At 46.8% G+C, this 24,426-nt stretch overlaps 13 protein-coding genes and 1 long non-coding RNA gene across 16 annotated transcripts; 12 read left to right on the top strand and 2 right to left on the bottom strand.

Annotated features, from left to right (window-relative positions):
- The first annotated feature begins 109 nt into the window (after positions 1 to 109).
- Positions 110 to 633, top strand: LOC133163335 (histone H4). Its single transcript, XM_061293141.1, has one exon. The coding sequence runs from the start codon at positions 164 to 166 to the stop codon at positions 473 to 475; it is 312 nt and encodes a 103-aa protein (XP_061149125.1). The 5' UTR covers positions 110 to 163; the 3' UTR covers positions 476 to 633.
- Positions 634 to 1,028: 395 nt separating this feature from the next.
- On the top strand, positions 1,029 to 1,436 carry LOC133163334 (histone H2B-like). Its single transcript, XM_061293140.1, has one exon. The coding sequence runs from the start codon at positions 1,044 to 1,046 to the stop codon at positions 1,416 to 1,418; it is 375 nt and encodes a 124-aa protein (XP_061149124.1). The 5' UTR covers positions 1,029 to 1,043; the 3' UTR covers positions 1,419 to 1,436.
- Positions 1,437 to 2,736: 1,300 nt separating this feature from the next.
- Positions 2,737 to 3,928, top strand: LOC133163318 (histone H1-like). Its single transcript, XM_061293120.1, has one exon. It carries the CDS (start codon positions 2,771 to 2,773, stop codon positions 3,386 to 3,388), a length of 618 nt encoding a protein of 205 aa, XP_061149104.1. The 5' UTR covers positions 2,737 to 2,770; the 3' UTR covers positions 3,389 to 3,928.
- Positions 3,929 to 4,209: 281 nt separating this feature from the next.
- LOC133163320 (histone H3-like) lies at positions 4,210 to 4,891 on the top strand. Its single transcript, XM_061293123.1, has one exon. The coding sequence runs from the start codon at positions 4,300 to 4,302 to the stop codon at positions 4,708 to 4,710; it is 411 nt and encodes a 136-aa protein (XP_061149107.1). The 5' UTR covers positions 4,210 to 4,299; the 3' UTR covers positions 4,711 to 4,891.
- Positions 4,892 to 5,529: 638 nt separating this feature from the next.
- Positions 5,530 to 6,389, top strand: LOC133163329 (histone H2A). Its single transcript, XM_061293134.1, has one exon. The coding sequence runs from the start codon at positions 5,556 to 5,558 to the stop codon at positions 5,940 to 5,942; it is 387 nt and encodes a 128-aa protein (XP_061149118.1). The 5' UTR covers positions 5,530 to 5,555; the 3' UTR covers positions 5,943 to 6,389.
- A 234-nt stretch (positions 6,390 to 6,623) lies between these two features.
- LOC133163336 (histone H4) lies at positions 6,624 to 7,380 on the top strand. The gene has a single exon (XM_061293142.1). It carries the CDS (start codon positions 6,683 to 6,685, stop codon positions 6,992 to 6,994), a length of 312 nt encoding a protein of 103 aa, XP_061149126.1. The 5' UTR covers positions 6,624 to 6,682; the 3' UTR covers positions 6,995 to 7,380.
- A 1,129-nt stretch (positions 7,381 to 8,509) lies between these two features.
- LOC133163249 (3-hydroxy-3-methylglutaryl-coenzyme A reductase-like) lies at positions 8,510 to 13,017 on the bottom strand. Of its 3 annotated transcripts, none has more exons than XM_061292974.1 (18): positions 12,875 to 13,017; positions 12,289 to 12,456; positions 12,097 to 12,208; positions 11,940 to 12,027; positions 11,771 to 11,855; positions 11,602 to 11,707; positions 11,437 to 11,543; positions 11,246 to 11,365; positions 11,045 to 11,178; positions 10,595 to 10,988; positions 10,337 to 10,531; positions 10,105 to 10,263; positions 9,775 to 10,038; positions 9,531 to 9,701; positions 9,310 to 9,450; positions 9,061 to 9,236; positions 8,849 to 9,003; positions 8,510 to 8,767 (listed from the first exon to the last, which is right to left on the bottom strand). In XM_061292974.1, exons 2-17 carry the CDS (start codon positions 12,451 to 12,453, stop codon positions 8,859 to 8,861), a joined length of 2,562 nt encoding a protein of 853 aa, XP_061148958.1. In that variant the 5' UTR covers positions 12,454 to 12,456; positions 12,875 to 13,017; the 3' UTR covers positions 8,510 to 8,767; positions 8,849 to 8,858. The 3 variants fall into 3 exon arrangements, with proteins under 3 accessions (XP_061148958.1, XP_061148957.1, XP_061148959.1); XM_061292973.1 differs by having other exon boundaries at positions 9,061 to 9,219; XM_061292975.1 differs by lacking the exons at positions 12,289 to 12,456; positions 12,875 to 13,017 and having other exon boundaries at positions 9,061 to 9,219; positions 11,940 to 11,996.
- Positions 13,018 to 13,768: 751 nt separating this feature from the next.
- Positions 13,769 to 14,319, top strand: LOC133163333 (histone H2B-like). Its single transcript, XM_061293139.1, has one exon. The coding sequence runs from the start codon at positions 13,804 to 13,806 to the stop codon at positions 14,176 to 14,178; it is 375 nt and encodes a 124-aa protein (XP_061149123.1). The 5' UTR covers positions 13,769 to 13,803; the 3' UTR covers positions 14,179 to 14,319.
- Positions 14,320 to 14,797: 478 nt separating this feature from the next.
- On the top strand, positions 14,798 to 15,514 carry LOC133163327 (histone H3-like). The gene has a single exon (XM_061293133.1). It carries the CDS (start codon positions 14,910 to 14,912, stop codon positions 15,318 to 15,320), a length of 411 nt encoding a protein of 136 aa, XP_061149117.1. The 5' UTR covers positions 14,798 to 14,909; the 3' UTR covers positions 15,321 to 15,514.
- A 375-nt stretch (positions 15,515 to 15,889) lies between these two features.
- Positions 15,890 to 16,745, top strand: LOC133163330 (histone H2A-like). The gene has a single exon (XM_061293135.1). It carries the CDS (start codon positions 15,935 to 15,937, stop codon positions 16,316 to 16,318), a length of 384 nt encoding a protein of 127 aa, XP_061149119.1. The 5' UTR covers positions 15,890 to 15,934; the 3' UTR covers positions 16,319 to 16,745.
- A 141-nt stretch (positions 16,746 to 16,886) lies between these two features.
- On the top strand, positions 16,887 to 17,748 carry LOC133163332 (histone H2B 1/2-like). Its single transcript, XM_061293138.1, has one exon. The coding sequence runs from the start codon at positions 17,067 to 17,069 to the stop codon at positions 17,442 to 17,444; it is 378 nt and encodes a 125-aa protein (XP_061149122.1). The 5' UTR covers positions 16,887 to 17,066; the 3' UTR covers positions 17,445 to 17,748.
- A 206-nt stretch (positions 17,749 to 17,954) lies between these two features.
- On the top strand, positions 17,955 to 20,089 carry LOC133163267 (gastrula zinc finger protein XlCGF57.1-like). The gene is made up of 2 exons (XM_061293023.1): positions 17,955 to 18,355; positions 18,470 to 20,089. Exons 1-2 carry the CDS (start codon positions 18,232 to 18,234, stop codon positions 19,927 to 19,929), a joined length of 1,584 nt encoding a protein of 527 aa, XP_061149007.1. The 5' UTR covers positions 17,955 to 18,231; the 3' UTR covers positions 19,930 to 20,089.
- Positions 20,090 to 20,372: 283 nt separating this feature from the next.
- On the bottom strand, positions 20,373 to 21,545 carry LOC133163337 (uncharacterized). The gene is made up of 3 exons (XR_009716357.1): positions 21,347 to 21,545; positions 21,122 to 21,250; positions 20,373 to 20,838 (listed from the first exon to the last, which is right to left on the bottom strand). It is a non-coding gene; the product is annotated as an uncharacterized LOC133163337 (long non-coding RNA).
- LOC133163289 (zinc finger protein 239-like) lies at positions 20,781 to 22,983 on the top strand. The gene is made up of 2 exons (XM_061293058.1): positions 20,781 to 20,922; positions 21,868 to 22,983. Exons 1-2 carry the CDS (start codon positions 20,892 to 20,894, stop codon positions 22,938 to 22,940), a joined length of 1,104 nt encoding a protein of 367 aa, XP_061149042.1. The 5' UTR covers positions 20,781 to 20,891; the 3' UTR covers positions 22,941 to 22,983.
- The last annotated feature ends 1,443 nt before the right edge of the window (positions 22,984 to 24,426 follow it).

Genomic DNA, 24,426 nt, shown 5'->3' with positions numbered 1-24,426 from the left:
CTTCTTCCAGTAGGTGGCGATAAATCCGAACGCTACCTCTGGCTTTGAACAAGAAAACGACCACCCCTGTCTTCGAATAGGTCCTCAGTTGGCTTTTAAAAAGGCAGTACACGCGACGATTATCATCCATCTTGTTCCGTTGAAGCAGCTAACACTTAAAAAAATGTCTGGCAGAGGAAAGGGCGGTAAGGGTTTGGGCAAAGGTGGTGCCAAGCGTCACCGTAAAGTCCTTCGTGACAACATCCAGGGTATCACCAAGCCCGCCATTCGCCGCCTCGCTCGGCGCGGGGGAGTCAAGCGTATCTCCGGACTCATCTATGAGGAAACTCGTGGTGTGCTTAAGGTCTTCCTGGAGAATGTCATTCGTGACGCCGTGACCTACACCGAGCACGCCAAGAGGAAGACTGTCACCGCCATGGATGTGGTCTACGCCCTCAAAAGGCAGGGGCGCACTCTGTACGGCTTCGGCGGCTAAAATGACCAACTGAGCTACGCTTGCGCTAACAAAACGGTCCTTTTAAGGGCCACACAAATCTTCTACAAGGGATGCTCATTCCATGTTACAATTTTATTTACGTTTTCCGCCTCAGTTGGGGATGCTTGATAAATAATGTGCTCACAATGAGAAACGTCTTCATGCCTACTTTTTGCTTTGACGCAAAGCCCACAATACGCGCTGCTCTTTTAATTTGCTAATTAATTAGCGTGATTGCTGTAATAAACTAGATCAATAATTGAGCTAGTTACCAACAGATGAAGTTTCGCATGTTTTCCCTGCCATGAGAGTAGGTGCTATCTAATATTTGAATTGTCTTCTAATTTATTTTTAACGTCATTTGAATCGTGGTCTTGACATTTCAAACAAAGGATTTGACCAAATGATTGTTCATTAACACAAAGCCCCACTGTGACGTAAGGTCCAGATTCTTTCGGCCAATCAGAAACTGGCGCTAGCACAGTGTAATTTCCATTTCAGTTTCTATAAAGACTGTAGTTGCGACACTGTCCAGTCATCAGTCCATTGCCGTCTCTAGAAGACCAACATGCCTGAACCCGCAAAGTCCGCGCCCAAGAAGGGCTCTAAGAAAGCCGTCACCAAGTCCGCCGCCAAGCCTGGCAAGAGGAGGAGGAAGGGAAGAAAGGAGAGCTATGCCATCTACGTGTACAAGGTCCTGAAGCAGGTCCACCCCGACACCGGCATCTCTTCCAAGGCCATGAGCATCATGAACTCGTTCGTCAACGACATCTTCGAGCGCATCGCCTCCGAGGCCTCCCGCCTGGCGCACTACAACAAGCGCTCCACCATCACGTCCAGGGAGATTCAGACCGCCGTGCGCCTACTGCTCCCCGGTGAGCTGGCTAAGCACGCAGTATCCGAGGGTACTAAGGCTGTCACGAAATACACCAGCTCCAAGTAAACGCGAGGCCGCCAAGCCCCAAACCAACGGTTCTTTTAAGAGCCACCTACTTCTCTCCAAAGAGTTTTCTTCCATGAATTAGGATTTCTTACATGTAGCAAAGTAACTGAGACTCTGACATCAGCATTGTTGAATTATTAAGTGATGGTGTGAGAATCAAATTTAATTGTCCAGGATGTGCCTAAAATTATTTTGCCCAAAGTCCTGAAATGGCAAATAAACCGCTTGAACAGTGCCAATATTTTCCTCAATGGAACATCTGATCAATTTCAGGTGAACACTAATCACTTATAACTGCTTTCTTATGACAGGAAATACACTTAATCTGCATTCAAATTAACTCGTAGCTGACCAAAAAATGCATTAAATTAAACGTGTACTTAAGAGTACAAGACGCGTTCAGTTAGCAAAAGCAACATTTTAATGAGGCTCTACCAACAAAGAGATTAATCTCTACGTGAACATCAACGAAGCAACATTTCTCTCTGTAAATGAGACATCTATGGTCATAGTAATGCATTAAAATCAAGGGAAACAATATTCACAAAAGAAATGAGAATGGAGACATAACTAATATAGTTATCACATAATCACAGCCATAAATATAAAAAGTTTCCTTTTTAACCAAATGAAAAGAGATATGCACATCTAGCACTCGGCAATGTTATGATGGCCAAGCCCATTGCGCTACACAAGTCCATTCTAGCAATAGGCGTGTTTTTTTTATTCTTTGCTCTTAAATATGTGAATGAGTAAAACAGAAAATACGACTATGATGAAAACTTGAAATATTGTTTTCACGCAAAATGTTTTTGAAGCGCTCACAATGAGCAGTGCATGAGAAACTTTGGTGTGTTTGCTGCCATCACTAAAACGTTGTCTTGCTCTTAAATGATCGTCGCAACATGCCTGTTTGGCATTTGGATGCATAGATAAAAGTCTTTTGTCACCTGCAAAACACACTTGAATGCTCTGTGAGCAATTTTTGCTCTTTTACACGTTAAACAAGTGAGTAAAATCATCCAGCCTCGTCGCTCGCCCCAACCAAGACACGCCGTTTGGAGGCTCTGCAAAGAAATCGGAGCAAGTCAGCCAGCTGCAAACCACTTCAATGTGGAGATAAACTTCTTTTCTATCACTTTGAATCAGATTGGGTGTTCTAAAACATATTTAGTGCGATTTTTCGAGGTTTAAAGAGCGGCCAGAAAACACAAGTCAACGCGCTTTGACCGCAAACGCACTGCTTGAGTCTCCACGGTTCTCATGGTTGAGTCTCTACGGTTCTCATGTGGCGCTTAAGTACCGCCTCTCCCCCTGCATGGCTCATTGTCAGTTTATCTGGTTTGATCGAAATGGCAGAAGTCCCACCAGCTCCAGCCGCCCCGGCGGCGAAAAGCGCCGCGAAGAAAAAGGCTCCTTCTAAGCCTAAATCGCCCGGACCGAGCGCCAGTGACCTCATCATCGAAGCCGTGTCAGCGTCCAAAGAGCGCAATGGCGTCTCTCTGGCTGGAGTCAAGAAGTTCATGCTCGCTAAAGGCTACGACGTGGAGAAGAACAAGGCCCGCCTGAAGACTGTCATCAAGGGGATGGTGGTAAAGGGAACCCTAGTCCAGACCAAGGGCACCGGCGCCTCCGGCTCCTTCAAGATGAGCAAGAAGGTAGAACCCAAACCAACCAAAGCGCCCGCCAAGCCAAAGAAGACCCCCGTCAAAGCCAAGAAAGTCCCGGTGAAGAAGGCCACCCCTAGCAAGAAGCCTAAAGCCACTGCAGCTAAGGCTGCTGTGAAGAAGGCAACTAAAAAGTCCGCTTCGCCTAAGAAGACCAAGAAGCCCGTCAAGAGCGCCAAGAAGCCGGCTGCGTCGCCTAAAAAAGCCCCTGCAGCTAAGAAGGCTGTCGCCGCTAAGAAGTCTCCTGCCAAGAAGGCTGCTAAGCCCAGAACGGTCAAGAAGACTGCCGCTAAGAAGAAGTGAATCTGCTCGGCGTCACACAAACGGCTCTTTTAAGAGCCACCACATCTTCAATAATGAGTTTAAACGTTCTTGTTTTCAAACGCTACAACTCAAATACAATTGACAGTTCAGTGGGCCTCATACATCATTATACATTTACTACGTTAGGTTTAATTTATTACTCTCTTCAATCAAGTTTGCTTTTGAAACTTATTATTTTCTCTTTACTGGTTTTCTTGTCTAATTTCTAATTTCCACTTGTATCATTTGTAAATACTTTATTGTACTCTGTAAGTGCTGTCGTCAGACTGTTGAACAGTCAACTTAGCATTCCTCTGTGCACTTTGTAAATACTGTTTTTGTTTCCTGCACTGTGTACATTATCACTGCAGCGCTTTATACTTATCTTATTTCATATTTATATAGAAATGTCACTTTTTATTCAGCCGAAATATCATTTCATTGTTGAGAGCCGTATGCAACGAAATTTTGTTTTGTGTGCACCAAGTGTTTACAAAATGACAATAAAGTCTAAGTCTTAATAAAAACATCTTTTATAAACTTTTGGGAATGACTGAATGAACATCACATTTATGACATTGACACAACGCCAGCTCAGTAATAACAACAGCTTTTAAAATAAAATATTTTCATTTCACTTTATCATTGGACATGGGATATTCTAAAACGTTCACGAGATTTCGTCGAAATATTCCAAAACAACGAATGGGAATTCTTCGAATTGTTTCGGGCGCCGTCGGTCAGTCACACTCTGTGCTGATTGGTTCAATTCAAATATATGTCGTCCAATGGTCAAGTTGCTTTTGGAGGTGACACTTCTCAAACGTACCAATCAGCGCTGTCGCGCCTGGATAAAACCCGCAGCTCGCAAAGATGTCTTCATTCTCACTTTTAGAAGACGTACTCCAACGATGGCAAGAACCAAGCAGACTGCTCGTAAATCCACCGGAGGTAAGGCTCCAAGGAAGCAGCTGGCCACAAAGGCAGCCCGTAAAAGTGCTCCTGCCACCGGCGGTGTCAAGAAACCTCATCGCTACAGGCCCGGCACCGTGGCCCTGCGTGAGATCCGCCGCTACCAGAAGTCCACCGAGCTGCTCATCCGCAAACTGCCCTTCCAGCGCCTGGTGAGGGAGATTGCCCAGGACTTCAAGACCGACCTGCGTTTCCAAAGCTCAGCCGTCATGGCTCTGCAGGAGTCTAGCGAGGCTTATCTGGTGGGCCTCTTTGAGGACACCAACTTGTGCGCCATTCACGCCAAGCGGGTGACCATCATGCCCAAAGACATCCAGCTCGCCCGCCGTATCCGAGGCGAAAGGGCATAATCTTCAACAACACGACCACAACGGCTCTTTTAAGAGCCACCAAATCAGCAACTAAAAGTGTCATTCCTTCAATTCAAATAATTCGAGGACATTGCTTAATTCACTTGCAATCCTTTTCGGTTAAGATATTATCTAGAACATGAATGTAATGTAAATAAAACCCAAGTTTGATTCAGAGCGGGGCCTCTGTTGAATAAAATGTCTTAAATCACAAATTTTAAAGATTAATTTTTAAATTTCAGGGTGGGGCGAATGTTACTTGCATCAATATCAGATTTCACCTTCTGAAAGTAAGCAAATACTGATTACCGCATTTTAGTATCAATAAAGTTTCAACCCGTTATTCAAATTCGTTCTATAAAACACACATGAGAAAAGCAGTAGCAGTAAGATATGCATGATTTGGAGAAAAGTAACGAGCAAATGGCACAGATTACTGAATTGAATGACCATTATTCAGCCGAAATATCATTTCATTGTGGAGCGCCGTATGCAACGAAATTTCGTTTTGTGTTGACTAAGTGTTTACAAAATGACAAAGTCTAAGTATTATAATGCAAAAGACAGCAGGAAATAAGATGCCTATCCAACCGATCGGTAGTTTTATTAAATGAGGAAATTGATTTATTTAAATTTTCAAGTTGACCATGTCATGAATATTTGAATCGGGCAGAACCCGTCGAAACAAACTGACGAGAGCGCGGGAAATGCAGCTCTTTGGTGATTGGCCAACCATTTCCTCACAGCCGGTTGGCCAATCACTGAGCAGCAGCTCTGTGTATAAGTAGCCCTCAGCACGGCACATCGAGTACATCTTCCACAGCTCAACTAACGCTTGTATCACAATGTCTGGACGTGGCAAAACCGGCGGCAAGGCTAGAGCTAAGGCCAAGACACGCTCCTCCCGTGCCGGGCTTCAGTTCCCGGTGGGTCGTGTCCACAGACTGCTCCGCAAGGGCAACTATGCTCAGCGCGTCGGGGCCGGCGCTCCCGTCTACCTGGCGGCAGTGCTCGAGTACTTGACTGCTGAAATTCTGGAGTTGGCCGGCAACGCCGCTCGCGACAACAAGAAGACCCGAATTATTCCCCGCCACTTGCAGCTCGCCGTCCGCAACGACGAGGAGCTCAACAAACTGCTCGGCGGCGTCACTATCGCTCAGGGCGGAGTGTTGCCTAACATCCAGGCTGTGCTCCTGCCCAAGAAGACTGAGAAGGCCGGCAAAGCCAAGTAATTTCAGCGTCTTCCAGACCCCCAAAACGGCTCTTTTAAGAGCCAACCACTTCAAACTTTGAGAGTCTTATTCCATCAACTGATACTGTGTTAGAAGCAGTTAGTATGAACTACAAACAATTTTCAAAAATACATGTCACATGGAATTCGGTAATTCGTGTGTTACAATTGACATCCTAGGATAACAGATTGGAACACCTTCCACCATTTTAATGTCACAGCTCAAGATGCCATTATAGATATACACCTGTGAAAGTAATAATGTATGAGTATAAAATTAATTATATTACAAAACTAAACCCATTAATTTCTAATGCGGGCCAATTTAGTAATAGTATGCCAACTATATGAGACCCTTCCCCAATAGATGCAGTCGCATTGTCGACTCAAGTGCATGTACTGAAATGACACTATTACAACATACTTGGGCAGTTAATAGGTGTATAATAATTTACATTTTACCACTACACATTGATAATGTGAGATTATATTATAAAATTGTTAATTATATAATCTATCAATCTATGATGAAGTTACCTTAAAATAAAACCACGTTTGGATTTTTGCCACTAAAGAAAGAAAGTTGACTCATGTTGAGGGCTGTGACGTAGCTCGGCAAATGGATTAAGTCCTCCTTTAGGTCCGCGGTCTTGCAATAAGAATGCCCGCTCGTCTCGATGTAGCAGTTCACAAGAATACGCTGTCTACGAAATTTGTTCTGAACTAAAACACAAAACAGCCATGTCTGGCCGCGGTAAAGGGGGTAAAGGGCTCGGTAAGGGAGGCGCAAAGCGTCACCGCAAGGTTCTGCGTGACAACATCCAGGGCATTACAAAGCCCGCTATTCGCCGCCTTGCTCGGCGCGGTGGAGTCAAGCGTATCTCCGGACTCATCTATGAGGAAACTCGTGGTGTGCTTAAGGTCTTCCTGGAGAATGTCATCCGCGACGCTGTTACCTACACCGAACACGCCAAGAGGAAGACGGTCACCGCAATGGACGTGGTTTACGCCCTCAAGAGGCAGGGCCGCACTCTCTACGGCTTTGGCGGCTAAACTCATCATCATCCTCCACAAACAAAAAGGTCCTTTTAAGGGCCACACACCTCTACCAAAACGAGTATGCATTCCTTCCGTTTAAACTACATAATTATTCTTGATTGGGGAAATGGAGTATACGTTAGAAATGATTATTCTGTATCGCATTTAAGTGACACGAAGTAGAAAAAATGCTCGTACATACCCTGAAGATGAAATCCAAACTGGTAGGCTTTTAGTTTTGCTCCTGTTGCCAAGTCAACTGATGAAAACCCCTTAAAGAGTTACAATTACATTAATGACAGACAAGAGCCCTATTCAACACATTACATATTTTAAATGACTGCAGTTAGCACACAAAGCAAAACCAAACCTGTCTATTAAAATTCCAATTGTAACCACGACACTTTCTAATCTGTTTTTGATTCCAATGAATTACTACCGTCACAATTTAACCATTTAGAATCCTAATCACATTTTCAGTGATATTTACACAAATTGTGATTAACTTAGCATGTAGTAGACAATAGACTGCTTGGATATGAAGTTACCAAAGTACATTTTAATTCATTGATCCTAAAACAAGTTTCGCTCAATAGGTCAACAAAGCCTATTTTATACGAAAAAAGAATATGCACCGGAAGTGAAACAGGTGGCCATGCACCGCACTTTTCACTAAATTAGCGTCAACGCAAGCAATTTAATTAAATGGCAAGAATGTTTGACCGGAGTCTTACCCGTTGCCTCTCTTGTTTTCCATGTTTGTAGTTGTATTTAATATGATCTGGGCGTGCACATGAAATGACACACGAGTGTAGCGTCCATTTTGCCCGCCCGCCGCAGTCAGCTACGTCATTTTAATCAACCGCACCTGCGTTCAGGCATCAGCTGGCTGGAGTTTGTTCTTCCGGTTTCTTGGAGCTCTTCGGACATGTTTGTAGTTTTATATCCCGTCACTTGGAGTTCTTCGGACATTTTTGTAGTTTTATATCCCGTCACTTGGACTTCTTCGGACATTTTTGTAGTTTTATATTGACCTAAATCGTCCGAGTTGTGTTCAGCACAGCAGATTCGTCAATCCGTTTTGACTATATTGTTGGCTATTATATTTTTTTCTGGCGCACTCCCCTTACAATGTTTTAGTTTTACAATTAATTCATACTGAGATCACAATTGAATTCAAACACTCCCTCTACTGGGAATGTCAAGTTCAGTTTTGTACGTGAGCACACAACATAAATGCCACAGACCAAACCATATGCACCATTGTGTCCTGCAGATGAAATTGTTGGTCCTACCTGTCTGTAGGAGCATTTCACGCAATTGCCAGTGACTGCTGTCCCACTGGAATGTGAGGATGAAAGTCAAAATGAGGAGAGCAGAGTCTCTGAGCTTCAGCTCAAGTCATCATATGATAAGAAAAGGCGATGGCGAGCACTGCGCAGGATCACAAGCAGCCAGCCGCTTTGCTCCAGTATCCGATGATGGCGACACGTGGTCAGGTCACTCTCCCCAGACACGGATGAAGAGCACTTTCATAACTAAACCCTTTATAATTTATTATTCTATTGCACTCAAAATACACTTTACAGTCGTGAGCACGTTTTGATGGCTTCTCATTGCAACAAATGCGTTCGAAAAGACAAGCGAGCTCTGTCCGAGGCCTTCCACAAGGACTCGGACGACGTGCGGCTGCGGTGCGGGCCGCCTGCGTTTCTCCTTCACCACGTCAGCAAGCGTCACGAGGAGTCTTTGGAAGGCGATGCCATACGGGTTAAGTTGGATTTGGACCTGAAACCAAGAAAGCAGCGTCAGCATTCAGGATGGAAGACTTTTTTTTTTTTTTTTCTTGACGACAAACAGGCTACACACCTATTGTGGGTCATGTGGCTCTTGACGAGGTGCCCTGCTTCCAAGGCCGCCATGAGGGAGAGCTCCCCTGCCAGAACAGTGGCGCAGACCACGCGCGCCAGCTGCCGGGCGTTCTCGCCCGGCTGCTCGGGCCTGCTGCCTTGGACGCCCAGCATCTATGCACAAAACACAAGGTCATTCCGAAATGTTTGTTGTTGTTGCGAGTTTGTTACCTGTAGACAGGCCTGCTGCGGCGGCAGGTTGGTGCCCCCGCCGACGGTGCCCAGCTCGATGGAGGGCATGGTGCAGCTGATGTAGAGGTCCTGGCCGTCGGCTCCGGCGGCTTCCATCTGCGTGATGCAGTTGGCGCTGCCGACAGTCTGCGCGGGGTCCTGCCACCAAAACACACCTGAGGACTTCCACTCGACTAACGTCAAGTCATTTGTGAGGGTATTCCTCGTGGAATGCCGAAGTGGACTCACCTGCCCGCAGGCAATGAAGATTGCCGCCACGATGTTGGCGGCGTGGGCGTTGAAGCCGCCGACGCTGCCCGCCATGGCCGAGCCCACCAGGTTCTTGTTGACGTTGAGCTCCACCAGTGCTGCTGTGTTGCTCTTCAGCACCTCAAAAGCAGAACGAGGAAAAAAAAACCCTCCAACAACTTAATTCTTGACTTTTTATCTTTTCTCTTTTCTCCCGTTACCTCGCGAACCACTTTGGCAGGGATGGTGGCTTCGCACACAGCGCACTTGCCGCGCCCCAGGATCCAGTTGATGGCGGCCGACTTCTTGTCGGTGCAAAAGTTGCCGCTGACGGAGAGCACCTCCACGTCGGCGTGCTGCTGCTGCAGTCTGTGCAGAGCCTTCTCGCAGCCCTGCAGACACATTTCATCCAACTCGTTGCAGTCGTGGCCATAAATCAAATCATGTCTGGACGTGGGACGATACCTTTGAGAGCATATTCATGCCCATGGCGTCTCCCGTGCGTGCCTCAAAACGGATGTAGAGGTTCCTTCCCGCTAAGCACACCAGCATCTTCTCCAGCCGGGCAAACCTGCTGGTGCGGTCAAAAGCGTCTTTGATGTCGGCCGAGCCCTCCACGCTCTCCAGCCACGCTTTGACCTCGGCGGCGCGGCAGGCCGAGGGCAGGCGCACCACGGGACCCCGGGTCATGCTGTCGGACAACACCCGACTGCGGCAGCCGCCGCTCAGCTGCAACGGCACCAACATCAATTGGAGAAGAAGAAAAAAACTTTTCTCACACATGATTTGACTTACAGAGAGAGCCCGGCAGCCCCGGTTGGTGCTGGCCACCAGGCAGCCCTCGGTGGTCGCCATGGGAACGTAAAAAAGTTTGTCGTCCAAAGGTAGCGGGCCGGCCACGCCCACCGGCACCGGCACGTAGCCGATGACGTTCTCGCAGCAGGTGCCCATCACCTGCCAAACGGGAAGGCGTCAAGATCTCCACTTGAAATGGACGCCAGCGGAGGGAGGCTCACGCCGCCTTCACCTTGCCGTAGTCGTAGTTCTTGTACGGAAGCAAAGACAAGGCGGTGGGGACGGGAAGCTCGGAGGACAACATCTCCCTCCTGATAGCCACGCCCCTCTCGGGGCTCTCCAGCACAGCCTCAAGCTTGTAGGCCAGGATGTGACGTGATGCCACCAGGTTGATCACCTCGCTGTCGCTGAGGCAACGGGGCCCTCGCTGAGAACGACGGCAAGCGGTTACAACGTGGCCGTGAAATGAACGCCACGAGAGGTGACTCACCTGCGGGTCGGCCAGGACGTCCACACAGTCCTCCAACGTGCGCGGACAAGCTTCAGCTTTGAATGCGTCGGTCGTCTCGGGACGCGGATTGGCCTCCGCTGCGGAATTCTCAAATGGGAGCCAATCCCGCTTCTTACAAACATTGTGGCCGGTATGAGACCCATCAGGAGCTTTGGCTTCCTTCCTGCACACGAGGTTGAAGCCCGGGATCGCAAGGGCGGGCGGGTCCGTCCTGCAGCAGCCGTCGGGCGGCGCCAGCCTGCGGGTGGGAGGCGAGCCCGCCGAGGGACTCTTGATGGACAGCGACGACTCGGTCTCGCTCTGCTCGAAGAAGACGTACTTGACGGCCAGCAGCAGGGCCAGGCCCAGCGTGATCACCTGCTCCAGGTCAACCCTGAAGGAGCGGCGGGATTACCATGCGGTCTCATCTCATTTTCTTCATTCAATTACCCGTTGAGCAGCAGCGGCCGAACGGAGGCGCCGTTCTCCAGCCTCTTGGGCGGGGAGCCCGCCGCCGTCCGGTTGAGGCCGGGACCCTCGGCCGCCAGTCGAGCGTGAGCGTGGACCAGAGCCAGTCCCAGCGACTTGGAAGACAGGTGAGCTCGTTACACTCCGGCCAACGTGTGGCTCCCGCTGCCGCCCGTCACTCACCATGATGAGCTTCACCCTCTGCGTGACGGGATTGGGCTTGTTGTGCTCCTCTTCGGCCAGCACGTGGGCAAAGTGGCTCAGCTGCCAAATGGGGCGACCCTCGCGGCTTTCCATCGACAACTGCCAGCACGCCGTGGAAAAATAAGTTAGTCTCAGTTTCGATGCTGGCGGGTATTTTCCAGCCGGCTTACCTCAAGAACCAACGAGACGCAAGCAGGGAAGAAGGTCATGAAGACAACGTAGTTGGCCAGCACCGACATACAGCCGAAGCAGCACATGATCTCCAGCTGTGGCACACCTGGAGATCGTGCAGCCATGCGACATCAATCATCGTCAGCAGAGGCGGCGCGTCCTACCTGACATGGTGCCGATCCCGATGACCAGACACTCCACCAGAGCGTCCAGCGTGAAGGTGGGACCCAAGATGGCCATGCCTTGAGAAATGTTCTCCCTCACCTCCTCCTAAGCACGCAGGCAAAATGAGCCCACCGGCGTAAAAACTCCCTTCACGGCGGGCGCAGTCACCTGAGAGTTTGAGCTGAGGGCAAACTTGGCAAGCGTGCAGGCTTTGGACAGGTCAATGAGGAGGAGGAAGAAAGGAAGGGCTTCACTGAGCGAGGAAGAGGAGGACGTTTGTGTCAGTCGCGGGAAAAAACTCATTTGTCCAAATCAGGGTCGCATGTGAAGGACTTACTTGAGGCCTGTCAGCTCTCTGCCAAAAAAGTGGACGACGACCGAGCTAAAAACAAAACTGGAGAACAACGTAAATAAGCCGGCGATACCTGCCGAAGACAAAAGCAAATCAATGAAAATAATAATTAACGACAGCATAAATAAATAGCCATACCCACCCAGAATGTACTTGGAGCCAAGCTGTCGGAGGTTCCTAAACTGGTAGTAGATGTAAATGAGAGCCGCGCAGCGCGTCACAGTCAAGATGACGGTGTCGCTGCTCTGGTTGGCCTAAAAAGGGAACACCTACAATCAGGATTGGACTAGGAACGCCAAAGAGAGCGAATGGCGGTGCGAAAAACTTCACCAACCTCTCGCTCCGCTTTGGGACAGTCGCTCCAGCTGCACACGTGGCTGCTGGTGGCCAAGCCGTTCATGGACATGAGGCAGACGCTGAGCGCCAGGGTACCGATGATCACCTCCCACGGGTGGGCGGCCACCAGTAGGCCATGATGTCGGAACAGCCGTGCCAACATGCTCTGCAGGGACAAGGGCATCACACTACATGAATGGGTTTATTCCTTCCTTCAACTTTAACTGGAGGCTGTAACTTCCATGCAGCCATCCTTTTAAGGCAGCTCCAAAACTTAATTAAAAAGCGTTTGTACTGTCCACTGCTGTCAAAATAATAATGAGGCAACGTGTGGTGAGATAACGACGACAGACAGCTAGCTAGCTGTCAACGGACAGCTGATAAGTACAAACACAAATATAGACCGCGTCGCCAATGTTGTTCCATTCGGGGCGTCAACAACTTTTTTATACACTGTGACAACGTTCAAGCTAAAGCTAGCACATTAGCCACCCGTCACGCCTACCCTACTTACGACAGTATGGCCGACAAATAGTTATTTGGTTGATACGCAGAAACATTATGGCGGATTAAAACATACATACGTTTAGAAAAGCTTTCTGGTAGTCAGAGACTTGTTTCCATGATAATGATTCGGTATCACATCCTTTCCAAGAAAGTGTCGGTTCGCGAGCTTAGCAAAAAAAAAAAAAAAACATTTCGTAATCCGGAAGTGATGACATAGGAAATACGTCACTTGTAAAGGAAGTCGTCGACGCCATTTTGGTATGAGAGGAAAAGGGGTCAACGTTGTCGCTTTAAAATAAGGCGTTTAAGAGAAATTGTGAAATAAAAGTGTTAATTTATATATTAGCACGATTTCTGTTTGTATAATATAGTTGCTTAAAAACTAAATCGACAGGAGTATTGTCATGATACTGCAAGTAATAGAAAGCCTCCAGTTGATGGCAGTGTTGTTATACCATTTATACAGTTATACAGCACAGTACCGTTTAAACTTTACTGCACATCGCAAGAATCGAAAACAGATATTCAAATAGGGAACTCCTGCTCTGTGTACGGACCTAAGAGGTTATATGTTCATGTATAGTGCGATGATTGTGAAAGGTTGTCTTTGTTTTGTTTATGCAGCAATTTCTCGCAAGGCGATGATGTAGTCGGGGGAGTGGCGACATAAACAAACATGTAATTATCAAGAATCAACCATTGCAGTCAATAGGAGATTGGAGTTGATGCAACGTTATTTGCAAGTCATGAACGCATAGAAAAAACAAGACCTACGTCACGCTGAAAGAAATAGCCAACCAAATCGTGGCACTGGCACAGCCATATTTGCATGCATAAGCAACGGAAACGTCGCGCGCAGGCAATGCATTATCAGCCAATCAAAACGTAGCGTCAGCACAGTCAGCCAATGAAGATCTGGCGATGGCAAAGTTTTATTTGCCTAGATGGATTATAAAACCCTTGACACTTCCGTTGACACCACTGTATTTTCCTACTATTTGCAGCAATGCCTGAACCTGCAAAGTCTGCCCCCAAGAAGGGCTCCAAGAAAGCCGTCACCAAATCCGCCGCCAAGCCTGGCAAGAGAAGGAGGAAGGGAAGAAAGGAAAGCTATGCTATCTACGTGTACAAGGTCCTGAAGCAGGTCCACCCCGACACCGGCATCTCTTCCAAGGCCATGAGCATCATGAACTCGTTCGTCAACGACATCTTCGAGCGCATCGCCTCCGAGGCCTCCCGCCTGGCGCACTACAACAAGCGCTCCACCATCACGTCCAGGGAGATTCAGACCGCCGTGCGCCTACTGCTGCCCGGTGAGCTGGCTAAGCACGCAGTATCCGAGGGTACTAAGGCCGTCACCAAGTACACCAGCTCCAAGTAAACGCGTGGTCGCAAAGCCCCAAACCAACGGTTCTTTTAAGAGCCACCCAATTCTTTCTAAGAGTACGCATGATTTCAACTGAAACTCTGAATGTTCAATATCAATACTGTAGCATGAATAAAATGAATTATGTCCCGTGTACACTACTAGTACTTAATTTATTCTGTGTAATTATGTATTTAAGGGGGAAAGATTAAAAATAAATTTAGGGCTGAAGTCTACATATGATCCCCGTGGTCAAAGATGCCGCTACTCATTTAATTGTATTCTACACACTTAAATTCCTCCGTATGATAATATCTCATGACCTTAATGATCTAATGTGACTGCAGTACAACTAAATACCAGCAGAAAATTTTAACCCCAATTAATGTAGCCAATTGGCTACAGAACATTTTTATAACGCCTTAAACTATAAACCTTTTCATCGTCAGGGCCAGTCCATCTAAATCAATCACTGCTTTTTATTCGCCATCATTGTTCGTAAGGGTGTCTACGTTCACTTTAAGACTGAAAAAAAAGAGAAACTCAGACAATGTGACGTCATTAATCTGTTTCGGGAGGGAGGGGTGCGGTTAGTTGTGTTCGGTACTGATTGGTTCAATCCGTCCAATAGAGAGGCAGCCTTTTGACGCGGGCTCATCTTAAAACTCACCAATCAGCGCTCTCTCGCTTGGATAAAACCCGCAGCTCGCAAGGATCGAGACATTCGCATCAAGAGGATAACGAAAATGGCAAGAACCAAGCAGACAGCTCGTAAGTCTACCGGAGGAAAGGCTCCAAGGAAGCAGCTGGCCACTAAGGCAGCCCGCAAAAGTGCCCCTGCCACCGGCGGTGTCAAGAAACCTCATCGCTACAGGCCCGGCACCGTGGCCCTGCGTGAGATCCGCCGCTACCAGAAGTCCACCGAGCTGCTCATCCGCAAACTGCCCTTCCAGCGCCTGGTGAGGGAGATCGCCCAGGACTTCAAGACCGACCTGCGTTTCCAAAGTTCAGCCGTCATGGCTCTGCAGGAGTCTAGCGAGGCTTATCTGGTGGGTCTCTTTGAGGACACCAACTTGTGCGCCATTCACGCCAAGCGGGTAACCATCATGCCCAAAGACATCCAGCTCGCCCGCCGCATCCGAGGCGAAAGAGCATAAGTTTTAACAAACCAACCACAACGGCTCTTTTAAGGGCCACCACATCGGCAACTAAGAATATCATTCCATTATGTCAGACGAAGTAACAAAGACATCCATAATTGCACAAGATGTATTTGGTTAAAATAAATGACACATGTAAATAAATCCCAAACTTTTGTCAAAGCCATTATCGAACAAAATGTATCTTCTAAATCTGGTTTGAACATTAGGCAAAGTAATTTGATGCGGTTTCAAGTTTGATTGATATATAGATTTTTTTTGTTTTGATTTTACCCACCCATCTTAAATCCTACAAAATCACATTTAAAGTTGGATATGTAATTTAATTCATTTTTAAAAGTCACATTTTCATTGCCTCGAAAATGGCACGCACTTCCTGTAATTCAATACTTTGGCAGCTCACACTTCAAACAAAGAATACTGTCTTGACAGTGGAAAAAGCCGAAAATCGCTCACGAGCGTCAGAACAATGGCAACCGTTGCTTGTTGCTGATTGGACAACACTTTCCCCGCATACGCCAGCCAATCAAATCGCAGCAGCTTTAAGTATAAGTACGCCGCTCCACTGAAAGTCCGATATTCTTTTTCACAAACAGCAAGCAACATTCAAGATGTCTGGGCGCGGAAAATCAGGCAAGGCTAGAGCAAAGGCCAAGACACGCTCTTCCCGTGCCGGGCTTCAGTTCCCGGTGGGTCGTGTCCACAGGCTGCTCCGCAAGGGCAACTATGCTCAGCGCGTCGGGGCCGGCGCTCCCGTCTACCTGGCGGCTGTGCTCGAGTACTTGACTGCTGAAATTCTGGAGTTGGCTGGCAACGCCGCTCGCGACAACAAGAAGACCAGAATTATTCCCCGCCACTTGCAGCTCGCCGTCCGCAACGACGAAGAGCTCAACAAACTGCTCGGCGGCGTTACTATCGCTCAGGGCGGAGTGTTGCCCAACATTCAAGCCGTGCTCCTGCCCAAGAAGACTGAGAAGGCCGGCAAAGCCAAGTAAACTTAGCTGAAAGCTAATCATCACAAAAGGCTCTTTTAAGAGCCACACAAAAGTCCGTAAAGGGTCACTTCCATTTTGTGTAAACTTACCGTCTGCAATATTATTACATTGAGGTAGGACTACTGTTTCAGAGCATCTTTCAAACTTTAAATAATACTTTTAAAAGTTTTCGCGAGTGAAAGTTACGCTGGGTCGGTCGGCTATTACAAGTACAAGCGTAGCAGCTACAGAAAGGGCTAGAAAAAGCCGTGCCACCATTTAAGGAACAACGCACAAGCACTGCACACCATACACACTGCCATCACTTCTGCATATGTAAATAGTTAATTTTTAATTGTCCTATTCTGTAAGAATCTCGTATCACGCTTCATAAATGCCACAATTCATGTTTTTAACCTTCATATGTAAATAAATTGTTCATTTTTAATTTTCCTATTCTGTAAGAATTTCGTATCTTGCCTCATAGATGCCACAATTGTTTTTAACCTTTCAGTTTATTGTGACCAAGTTATGAGACTGACAAACATAATAAAATATTTAACAGAACAAATTATAGACTATATAAGACATCATGGATCCACGTAACTTCTATATTATACATTGAAAGCGTCATATAGCCAGCCGCCATTTCCTTTAGCCAATCAAAGCGTGGCGCTAGAACAGATTCATTTGCATCAGAGCCCCTATAAGCTCTCTGGCTCGGCCACGGACTGAATACACAGACCCCAACAACCAAACCTGACTTACAATGCCTGAGCCTGCGAAGCCTGCGCCCAAGAAGGGCTCTAAGAAGGCCGTCACCAAAGGTGCTGGCAAGCCCGGTAACAAGAAGAGAAGGAAGGGAAGAAAGGAAAGCTATGCCATCTACGTGTACAAGGTCCTGAAGCAGGTCCACCCCGACACCGGCATCTCTTCCAAGGCCATGAGCATCATGAACTCGTTCGTCAACGACATCTTCGAGCGCATCGCCTCCGAGGCCTCCCGCCTGGCGCACTACAACAAGCGCTCCACCATCTCTTCCAGGGAGATTCAGACCGCCGTGCGCCTCCTGCTCCCCGGTGAGCTGGCTAAGCACGCCGTGTCCGAGGGTACCAAGGCCGTTACCAAGTACACCAGCTCCAAGTAAACTCGAAGCGGCAAAGCTTCAAACCAACGGTTCTTTTAAGAGCCACCCACATTTCACCCAAAGAGTAACTTTCTAGAACTAAAACCAAACTTGAGCTGTGATATACAAAGTCGACTGAAACAATTCGACCTATTTAAAATGCAATGGCAATGATGCGTTCAATGGAAATGGGCAATCTCGGCACAAGCATGTGCTTTTAATTGTTTTGTAGTCAACTCAATTGTTGAATTAGACGGAAGAAACATGGACGCTTTGAAAACATGGTGGTGTAAAATGGATCTTGAATAAAAAACATTTGAACTGACTGGTGTCTATATTTCATGTCTGTAGATCGCCAACAAGACCAATCTTGCCTGCTAACAAGGATTTTTTATACCGATATAAATAAAACCGCTTTGTCTCAAAGTCTTCAAATAAAAAATCTTATGATCTAGCTAGTTTTTCGCTGTTGTGTCGTCTACATTCGCTCTTTTTGACCACACAAGGTTTGTCCAAGTAGAGTTGCCGTACAACTTGCGTGGAAGTCACCCGTCAACAGTTAACGTACCGACACGCTCAAAAAAATGATACTTTCCTAATTAAAACCTGACGTACTTAAGCCTGGACGAAGTAAATCCATCATTCCATTTTTAAATAATAGAATATTCTTTAAAATATTCTCATTAGGTGAAACTCTTAGTGTTCCTCAAAGCTTCTCGGCCTGTGTTAGCTTAATTTAGCATAGCTTAGCTTGCTAACAAAGGAGACGAGTTTGTTCAACGAATCCACTCAAAGATCAGCTTTGAAAATGCGCGCAAAACAGACAGTAAAGTGCGAAGAGGAATGTTGTGGAACAAAAGAAGAGACCGCGCGACAATGTCAAGTGCTGGAGGCGGATTGCGAGAGGCCTCCACTTGTGCTACACGGAGCAGGTTTGCTCACTTCTCTTCCAACTTACGCCATTCGCAAAACAAACACATTTCGATTCACCCCAATGACAATATCGTTTTTCTAAAGCATTTGTATGTTTGTCTTATGTCCTGTAGACATCAGTGAAAAAGATCCTGGTCCCAAACAGCCGAAGATGGAGTTTGCTGACATTAAAGAGGAGAAAACTTCAGAGCCCATTCAAGTCAAAACAGAGGAGCGGCCGCAGGGAGCACACATTAAAGAAGAAGAGGATTTCACAGAGTTGCCCGTGACCGGTGTCCATTTGAAGACTGAAAACGAAGGTCACTACGGGGAGGAGAACGGAGGGACCAAGCCTCCAAGCAGCAGCTCAAATCAACAAATAAAAACAGAAGCCGATGGAGGGTCAGAAGCAGACCGCCTGTTAGCTCCACTATCAGATAGCGACGACATAGAGTCCGACTCCCCTGACACTGATGATGATGAAGAGCATGATAGGAGCCCCAACAAGCGCTGGAAATGTTCTCAGTGCGGGAAAACGTTTGTCTACAAGTCTCTTTGGAAAATTCACATGATTGTCCACACTGGAGAAAAACCTTTTACTTGCTCAGTTTGCGGTCGGAAATTCTCTCAAAAGGGAAGCTTGAGGAGACACGCGTTAACACACACGGAAAAGAAAGCTTTTGCCTGCTCGCTTTGCGGTCAACAATTCTCTCAAAAAGGAAACTTAAGAAGACACGCGATAACGCACACGGGAGAGAAAACGTTTTCCTGCTCAGTTTGCGGTCTACGGTTCTTTTATCGACACACTTTGACCAATCACGCAAGAAGGCACACTGGTGAGAAAGCCTTTGGCTGCTCAGTGTGCGGCCAGAAATTCTTTCAAAAGGTGCACTTGATTTCACACACGAGAACGCACACGGGAGAAAAGCCTTTTGCGTGCGCATTCTGCAATCGCCGCTTCTCTGTCAAAGGAAATTTACGAATACACACGAGAATACACACTGGGGAAAAACCTTTTTCCTGTTCAGTGTGCGGTCAGAGGTTCTCGGAGAGCCGCGTTTTGACAACACACATGAGAACGCACACCAGAGAGAAACCTTTTGCCTGCTTGGATTGTGGCAAGTGTTTCTCCACAAAGGCAAACTTAAAAACACACACAAGAACACACACGGGTGAGAAACCATTTGCCTGCTTAGTTTGCGGGCAAAGATTCTGCGAGAGGCGCACTTTAACCACACATACCAGAACACACACTGGAGAGAGACCGTTCGCCTGCTCGATATGCGGCAAAAGATTTTCTTCGCGGAGATACTTTCAAGCGCACACCAGAACGCACACTGGTGAGAAACCTTTTGCCTGCTCAGTCTGCGGTCAACGATTTGCTCACCAAGGCAACTTAAATCGTCACACGAAATCGCACAGCGGGGAGAAACCTTACACCTGCTCGGTGTGTGGCAAAGGATTCCCCAGAAAAGAAACATTTACGGCGCACACCAAAACACACACCACCTGTTCAGTTTGTGGTCAAAGTTTCTCTCGTAAAGATCAGGTAAAAAGACATATTTGCGCCGGTGAAAGTCGCAGAGATCTTTGAAGCGCAAAAGAAAAATAGACGTCTGCCATTTTGAGAGTCGTTTCAATGACCTGAAATCATTTACTTGTATTTTATCTGCTTGCATTCTATGTGCTCGTGCTAAAGAACTTGGAGTCCTAAAAGTGTCAATGTGATCGTCAATAAAATACAATTTTCCAGACGTGATACTAAGAATTTATTTGGAACGTCATCAAGCTTCCTGTGAAAAGGTCAGATGTCAACTACGCTGAGTACTTAAGGTGAAAATTGACATCGTGTGAGAATGGCGACACCGAGTGGACAATAAGTATACTACAACGCACATACTGCATGTACTGTACGCATTATACTACTAATGAATTGGGGTATTTGTAAGCTTTTAAAAAATTAATATAACTACCACACACGTCAATTAAAATATTCTACACTGAGTACAAGAAAGGACCACTGCCAAGAAGAACAAATGTGTCGCCACTGCACTTTTAATAATGATTCAAAACTCCCCTCATGTTTTCATACAACACGCTGGATTGTTTCCATATTACATTAACCATATACTAGAAAGTCATTTAAAGTTATCGCTAAAGATTGAAAGTCAATATCAGTCAAAACAAGGAAACTTGGCAAGAACGCGCTTGGTTCTATTTGAATTGAGCCTTCTCAGTTACCGTAGGCACGCCATTTGTTGTAGCTGTCGCAACTTGTGCTCACTGCTCGCACTTGATTAAATAATACTTCTCCGCTTTGTGTAGTAAACCACGAAGCCTGGGTACACTGCGTGGCCCGCTACCATATTGGAGCAAAACATCCCCCATCCGATGCGTGTGCGGTTAAACTCTCGTCCGTCCACGTTCACAATTCTCGGCCCTGGCTTAGTTTAGCCTAGCCTAGCTAGGGGCTAACAAAGAAGATGCGTCGGCTGCCAACTGCCTGCAAAGCAAAGATCAAGTGTGAGCATCAAGTGCTGCGCTAATCGTGTGAAAATGTCTGCACGCGCGACAGGAAAGCCTGGAGGTGGGTCTATATTTTTAAAATAATTGTTTCACTCTTTAAATGCATGTTATCATATTGAAAAACAATCGTATGTATTTCAGTACGTGGCCAAAGACAGTGGAAAGGTGTACACGCGTTTTTATGACATTGGATACAAATGTCGGGTATATGTAGCCAACATTTGCTGCATAACATGAAAGCAAAATGAGCAATATTATACCTTTGCGTTTGGGCGACCGTGAGAGCCTCCTCCAGTTGTGACAGAGCAGCCGGCAGGAATCGCCACTGACTTGGGTTGAGTTCAAACGTGTTCGGAGCCTTTCCTTCCATCATCAATTAAATGCAGGGCCTGTAGAAAACAAGATCATCCGAGTAATGCATGTGTTCACAATTCAACCTCAATTCAATAACATCAATTGCAATATAAATAGCAATGCAACCGGACCCGTACAAACTGGAGGGGCAGCTAATGCTAAATCGTGAGCAACTCCGCTTTTCAGTCGGCTCTGCAAGGTTAACAAGGAAGCATTGAAGTCATCAGGTTGTCGCGGCGATATTTTAGAAGAAAAGCGCACGAAAGCCACCTCGGGCAGCAAACAAACATTTCCCCTCTCGCTTGCCCTGACAACTTCCGCCTACCCGCACGCATGCCAATTTGATTGGCTCTCAGGAGACACATGACCGAGGCGCTCGGAATTTTCAAAGATGATTAAAGAGGCGAGAGCATTCACATCCCCGAAATGCATGAGTTCGAATTCTGCGTTAGGATTCAGATTAAGATTTATTTATTTTTCTGCCGCAGAAACACCCCAACAAATTGCTTGTGCGCTCCGTTCTGGCTGAACGATTCACAACATTCCAATTGACATTGAAATGTGGTAGAATTAAATACTTCTGACCAAGTTGAGCCGTTTCTTCCTGCGCCCCGTGCTAATGCTAATTGCAATGTTGTCTTGTGTCCCGCAGAGATCAATGAAAGCCATCTCGGTCCCGAGCGGCAGGCGCCAGAGCAACTTGACTTTCAAGACGTGGAGCAGCTGCAGCTTCCCCACATCAAGGAGGAGGAGGAAGAGCAGGACGATGATATTATCGAGTTGCTATTGACGGGAGTCCCATTCAAAAGTGAGGACGAACATCAATTTGAGGAGAACGAAGGGGCGGAGCCTCTAAGCACCAGGAAGTCAAGTCAACGCATGACGAGAGAAGGCGATGGCGACCACTGTGAAGAACTGCAAGCCGACAGCCTGTTAGCTCCAATGTCAGATAGCGACGACTCTCCTAACACTGATGACGATGAGCAAGACATGACATGTCATGCCGACAACAAACGCTGGAAATGTTCTCAGTGTGGCAAATCATTTGCGTACAAGTCCCTTTTGAAAACCCACATGATATCCCACACCGGAGAGAAACCTTTTGTCTGCTCAGATTGCGGTAAAAGATTCTCTCATAAAGGACACTTGAGAACTCATGCTAAAACACACTCTGGTGAGAAACCTTTTGCTTGTTCAGTTTGCGGTCAAACGTTTTCTCAGAACGGAAACCTAAGGACGCACATAAGAAAACACACGGGAGAGAAGCCTTTTGGCTGCTCACTTTGCGGCCAAAGCTTCTCGACACAGGTGAGCTTAAAAACGCACACAAGAACACACACTGGTGAGAAACCGTTTGCTTGCTTACTCTGCGATCAAAGATTCTCTGAACGGGCCAACTTGAGATCGCACACGAGGACGCACACGGGAGAGAAACCTTTTGCCTGCGCAGTATGCGGTCAGGGATTCTCTCAGAAGGGAAGTCTGACCATACACACGAGAATCCATACTGGCGAGAAACCTTTTGCCTGCTCGATTTGCGATCAAAGATTCTCCGAAAAGGGAACCTTGATCAAACACACGAGAACACATAGCGGAGAGAAACCTTTTGCGTGCTCACTTTGTGGTCAGCGTTTCTCTCAGAAGGGAAACTTAAAAGTCCACGCGAGAACCCACACTGGTGAAAGATTTTCCAAGAATAAACGGAAAGGGTGTGCCGACGAGTGAACAATGGAGCCTGCGATGAAAATAAAGAATGGCAGCAACATGATTCTACTCTGCTTTCTATTTGGTGTGAAACAAACACACAAGACATTTACACATTTTGTGCGTGTTCACTTGGTCAAGACTTTTGCCTTATTTCTAGTAACCCTAATTTGAAATTTAATGCATCGTTTAAAATCCTAATAACAAACCACATGTGTCATTTGAAACCCCACCCCTTTGAATTTAAAAGCTGACTCCAGTTTAAGCAAGTTAATAAATCTTACGTCGACTGTGTCAGTAAAGCTAAAGCTGTGTGCGCTACCGTTTATGTCCACTAGACGTCGCTGTTTCTCCACGCATTGCTTGTAATTGAAGCGCACACAAAAGGTCACGTAGGACAACAAAATCTTATGAACTCAAAAGGCCACAAGCAATTAAACCTCTCTGTTCATCCAATGTCCAGCCTATCCATTTTATTTAAAAAAAAAAAAAAAAGCTCCGCTGATCACGTGGCCCAGAATAGACAGCCCGTAAAAACAAAACAAAAACTTCATCTTTAGACACGACATTTCAAACTCTGATATTCAGACCATAGTATAACAATAAAAGTAGACTAGCTGAATGCTAACATATAATGCAAAATGCCATGAGTTGGCTAGCAAAAATCATGAACCTTTGCTTTACCACACACAGAGCAGCAACACACACACACACAAACAGAGCACACAAATACTCCAAAGCATGCGTTCTCGGAAACTATCTTTGCCGGTTTGTCAAAAAAAGTGTCCCAAGTGAACCTTTCTCCAAAAGTCAAAACCTTCCTGTTATCATCTGACGCGCACACGTCGCCCTCATCCCTCACTCCAACCTCTCGCGGCCTCTATCCTTCTCGTCAACCTTGAAGAGGCGGCCGATAAATGCGTCCGCCCGCCCGCTCGCCCGCCTGGATACGGGCTGAGATCCGTGTTCATGTGCCTCAGATAAACCTTGGGTGATGATACCATGCCGAGTGGGACACGTACAAATCCGCTACAGGAGAGAATATATGCCAGTGAGTATTTTGGGATTTCCCATTCCACCTTAGCATGGAGCTTTGCAGTCACGTTGTGTCTGCGCACAAGCATGAGAATGTTAATGAATGACGCGTTGCTTATTGGCTAATAGGATTCCCCTTCATTGCTCTCTCCCTCCCCAGGCGGTAAACAGAGTTGGAGGGAGGAAAAACACGTACGTGTGTGCGTGTGTGCGTGTGTGTTGGTGTGTGCGTTTGTTGGGGGAGGAGAAGTGAGGGCGCAGTGATTTATAACATCAACTCTTGCTCGTGCCTTCTCTCCCGTAGCAGGGCCGCAAACACATCCATTACAAAAGTACTGATGTTAATGGCAATTGTGTGTGTGTGTGCATGCACTAGAGTGAGTGCACACCTTTGTGTGAGAGTGTGCACCGCCGTGATAATCACACACTGCTGGCTGAATGGGAGGTGAAGGTTACCGAGGGTCTTTCCCAT

Source organism: Syngnathus typhle, linkage group LG12, assembly GCF_033458585.1.
Source record: "Syngnathus typhle isolate RoL2023-S1 ecotype Sweden linkage group LG12, RoL_Styp_1.0, whole genome shotgun sequence".
Classification (NCBI taxonomy): Eukaryota; Metazoa; Chordata; class Actinopteri; order Syngnathiformes; family Syngnathidae; genus Syngnathus; species Syngnathus typhle.
This window is presented reverse-complemented; position numbering and strand designations above follow the sequence as displayed.